The sequence below is a fragment of the Miscanthus floridulus genome, chromosome 8 (genome assembly GCF_019320115.1).
Source record: "Miscanthus floridulus cultivar M001 chromosome 8, ASM1932011v1, whole genome shotgun sequence".
In the NCBI taxonomy this organism is placed as follows: domain Eukaryota; kingdom Viridiplantae; phylum Streptophyta; class Magnoliopsida; order Poales; family Poaceae; genus Miscanthus; species Miscanthus floridulus.
In genome coordinates this window covers 54,458,809-54,463,492 of record NC_089587.1, presented here as the reverse complement: position 1 = coordinate 54,463,492, position 4,684 = coordinate 54,458,809, and the positions used below count along the sequence as shown (strand labels likewise).

The following is a 4,684-nucleotide window of genomic DNA, read 5'->3' as shown; positions in this document are numbered from 1 at the left end:
TCATCTTTAGAGCCCCTTTGGTAGGGATTCTCACGCAGCTCCAGGATCTGTTTTTTTTTTTTGCTCCCGCGGCCAAACGGATAGAAAGGGAGGTGCTCCCATGAAAGCCGCGGGTTTTGCGCTCTCTGTTCCGAGTGCAGTCAGCCAGAGTCAAAAATTGTAGCTTTCATCGGCTCCTTGTCAGACACAGCAGACAAGGTACACCTTTGCCCCTAAAGTTCACGAGAAATTACGGAGAATCTGGTCGTTTGCATCATGCGAGCCATGGATACACAACAGCTCCGTCCTCCCTCCATGGATGCACGACAGCCCGAGAGGCAAGATGGTCCCAGGCGGTGGCGCATGGCCGGCTGCACGCCCCGGTTGGCCGGCACCGACCCCGAACGCCGGCGCGTGGCTGGGCGGTGGCGCATGGCCGGGAGCGCCCCCGGCCGGCGGCACGTGGCCGGGCGTGGCCGCAGGAGGTGGCTCGTTCCCGAGGAGGGCCAACGGCAGCGCGGACCGACCGGGGATGGCAGACGGCGGCGCAGACCGGGGATGGTCGACGACAGCACGGCGTGGGAGCGGGCCGGGGAGGGGAGAGCCGCCGACGGGGCAGTGGAGGGCGACGCCGGTGCGAGCTGGGGCTGGAGAGCTGACGCGTGACGCGGTGGAGGATTGGAAAGAGGAAGAAGAGGCGAGGGAGGAGGAAGAAGGAAGATGAAGGCGTGCGGTGGGGTGATGAGTCTGAAAGATAAGATAGAGAGGGAACAAGGAAAAAAAAGAAAATCTCAAATTCATTTTTTCTGTAAGCCACTAATTATTGCTTGTCAATAATTTATATATTTTTAATTTCAAATATAAATACATCTACAAACATATAATTCAATTGCTACAACAAGTCACATATCAAGGACATCTAGCCATTCATAACATATACTGCCTCCGTCCCAAAATATCTGTCGCTTTCGTTTCTCGAAAAACAATTTTAACAAAATATATATTAAAAAATATTAATATTTATGATACATAATTGGTATCATCGGAAAGATCTTTGAATCTAGTTTTTTAATAAATTTATTTGGAGATACAAATGTTGCTAGTATTTTCTATAAATCGAGTCAAACTTGTGGCACGAAAACCGAAAACGACAAATAAATTAGGACAGAGGAGTACGACGAAATTGGCGATTTTTTTTTGAAATGGTACTGTAGCACTTTCGTTGTTATTTGGCGATTAGTGTCCAATCATAGTCTAATTAGGCTTCAAAGATTCGTCTAGTGAATTTCGTCTAAACTGTGTAATTAGTTTTATTTTTTATTTATATTTAATATTTCATACATACATCAAAAATTCGATGTGATAAAAAATCATAAAAAATTTTGTAAAATTTTGGGAACTAAACAGCCGCTAAGCCCTGCCGAACGGGTCCTCAGTCGTTCCGTAGTTTTGGAAAGCGCGGCCATTCTCTGCGGTCTGCGCTAGACCAACCATCTCCTTGCCAGATGTTGTCGTCTGTTTATCAGATCAGATTGACTGATGACTGGACCGTACGTTGTCTCTGACAGAGGTCAAACTTCGATCGTTTCAAAGTCTAAGCTTGAACTAATTTTCCGGATTACACGACACGGAGGAGGTAACATTTTTAGTATTGTTGACGCGTTGTAACATGTCACAGTTCTTCCTTTTCTCTCTCTCATCAACCAAAAAAAGAACAAAAAAACAAGTGTCGTCTCGCCTCATCAATGAGCTCACCAACCAAACCTTGCATCTATGGCGGTGGCGGGGTCCTGCAGTTGGTGCATAAATATTCGTGCGCTGCAGAACTCAGCAGCTGCATTACTGCAACGGGACCTGCCTCTCTCTCCCTCCCTCCCTCCCTCGCTCGCTGCTTGCTCTTCGCCTCGGTGCCCACCAGTCCACACGCGGCCGAGCTGGCGTGAACAAATCCGCAGCTACCTAGCTGCAGCGCGGCGTCGGAGCAGCCATGACCGCCTCCGCCCGCGTCCTACGCCTCCTGCCACGCCAGCTTACCATGCCTCTTCGTTTGGCATTCACGCCGCCGTCCAGGGCGGCGGCGCGCAGCTACTTCCTGATGCTCCTGCAGCAGCAGCCGCACCGCTGTTGGGCGAGAGCTGCTGCTTCCTCCGCCAGCAACTCCAGCTCCATCTGCGAGCAGTATCCGCAAGCACCCATCGCCGCCGCTCCGGGTCCTGGTGCTACTTGTCCCCGCGACGGAAAGGGAGACGGAGACGGGGAGGCGGCGGCGCGCGGCGGCGAGAAGGCCGCAGGCGCGCAGCAGGACGACAGCAGCTGCGCCGCCGCGCCTTCCCCGCGGGCTCCCAAGGAAAAGGAGGCGCTACGGGCGGCTGCCGCGGCGGGAAGAAACGGCCGCTCCGGCGCAACATCCAGGCAACGCGTCCGTACGGCGAAGCCACAGGTGAATAAGCCTGCGCCGCCTGGTCCTCCCAAGCAAGGGCGAGGCGGCGGCGGAGGGATCATCCACTATGTTCCTCGTTCCTCCTCTTCCTCCTCAGCATCCTCCGCTTCGCCGTCGTCTTCGTCGTCGACATCGTCTACTCGTCTTAGGGCGACCAAGAAACAAGAAAGCGAGGATTGAAAGTTATCGGCCAACTGGCCAAGTAGAGTGTGTAGATTAGAAGCAGATCGATTTGCTAGATCACGCTGCATTGTACATTTTCTGTTTGGATTGGATGAGATGAGACCAGATTCCATGATGTTCCTGTACATTAATTAAGTTTATTACGGGAGTAGGTACCAGGGGCCAGTTTGGTTGTCGAAATTTTTGACAAAACGACGCGGTAGCATTTTCGTTGTTATTTGGCAATCAGTGTCCCATCATAGTTTAATTAGGCTTAAAAGATTCGTCTCGTGAATTTCGTCTAAACTGTGTAATTAGTTTTATTTTTTATTTATATTTAATGTTTCATGCATGCGTCCAAAGATTCGATGTGATGAAAAATCTTGAAATTTTTGGCATTTTAGGAGAGAACTAAACAAGACTAGTAAGTACTACTCTCGCTCCCAAAACAGAAGTCACTTCCCGAGAAGCCAATTTTTTAAAACTTTGACCAAGTATATATAAAATAATATTAATATTTATAATATATAATTAGCATCATTAGATACATCATTGAATATATTTTTATAATAAATTTATTTAGAGATATAAATATTGCATGCATTTTGTACAAATTTAATCAAAGCTGATAAAGTTTGATCTGTAGGTATGCTATAACGTCGTTCTTTTCTGGACGGAGAAAGTAGTGACCAGTACATATATGTGCGGTTTGATGTTCAGGCACAAATACGATTAAGCCAAAATGTTTACTAGCTAGACAGTGATTTCACCGAATGTTCATCAAGTGTCTCTCTCTCTCTCTCTCTCTCTCTCTATATATATATATATATATATATATATATATATATATATATATATATATATATATATATATATATATATATATATATATATATATATATATATAGGGAGAGGCTATTCAATAGCCGGCTACAAAATAAGTTATTCTGTAGCCACCTTCATTTATTATAATTTTATATACTAATTTACCATAATGTCAATACATATTTACGATAGTTGGGTTACTATAACACATGGGGATATTTACCATAACATTATATTAAACCACTTAGTAAGGAGTTACTATAATCTCATAAATTAACATAGTAATTATCATAACTCAAAGTGGCTACAGAATAAGTTATTCTATAGCCAGCTACAGGATAGTAGTTCTATATATATATATATATATATATATATATATATATATATATATATATATATATATATATATATATATATATATATATATATATATATATATATATTTGCTTCACCGATTGCAACTCATAAAATGAGCAGGTGATATGCATTCTAGTTAGGAGCGTGCAGCCAAACATGTTCAGTCAACACCCTAAACGACCATTTTGAGTTGCCCGGCCTGTTCAGACTTTCAGACTGTGTGCTCTTCATGCTCGTACAGTACGTTTCAAACATCTCAGAACGGTCAACAACTCAGCATTATTCAGTACTTGTATCGATCGCTGCAGTTGAGCTAATGACAATAAGAGATTAGCGTATCGAGTTGCTGACTGAGTGACTGATGACCTAGGCTAGCTAGCTTATGTTTCTGTGGCAGGGATTCGTTCGTAAGCAAGCAGACAGGACAAACAGGTTCAGGTGAAGCAGCTAGTAGGTGCTGAGCTCAGGAGTCAGGATCCCAGTGGTGGAGATCGACATTGAATATACTCCTACAGTACTCGGCGTGATAGTTAGTGGGCGAGTTTAGGTCCAGTTTGGTTGTCAAAATTTTTGGCAAAACGACACTGTAGTGTTTTTGTTGTTATTTAATAATTAGTGTTCAATCATAGTTTAATTAGGCTTAAAAGATTCGTCTCGTGAATTTCGTCTAAACTGTGTAATTAGTTTTATTTTTTATTTATATTTAATATTTTATACATGCGTCCAAAAATTCGATGTGACGAGAAATCTTAAAAAATTTAGTATTTTAGGAGGAAACTAAACCTGGCCTTAATCCATCTCATCTTGGGGTACAGTCGTGCTCAGTTGACGCCGATGAGATCGACGGGATGAGAGATCGAGCGAGGACGACGTTTCAGTTCTAGGGCCAGTTTGGATGTCAAAATTTTTAGTAAAACGTTA

At 44.2% G+C, this 4,684-nt stretch overlaps 1 protein-coding gene across 1 annotated transcript; it reads left to right on the top strand.

Annotated features, from left to right (window-relative positions):
* Nucleotides 1-1,966: 1,966 nt before the first annotated feature.
* LOC136469084 (dynein axonemal assembly factor 3 homolog) lies at nt 1,967-2,599 on the top strand. The gene has a single exon (XM_066467412.1). It carries the CDS (start codon nt 1,967-1,969, stop codon nt 2,597-2,599), a length of 633 nt encoding a protein of 210 aa, XP_066323509.1.
* Nucleotides 2,600-4,684: the final 2,085 nt, after the last annotated feature.

What these genes read in the sequence shown, in the direction of transcription:
- LOC136469084 (XM_066467412.1), top strand. Translation starts at nt 1,967, where the DNA reads ATGACCGCCTCCGCCCGCGTCCTACGCCTCCTGCCACGCCAGCTTACC.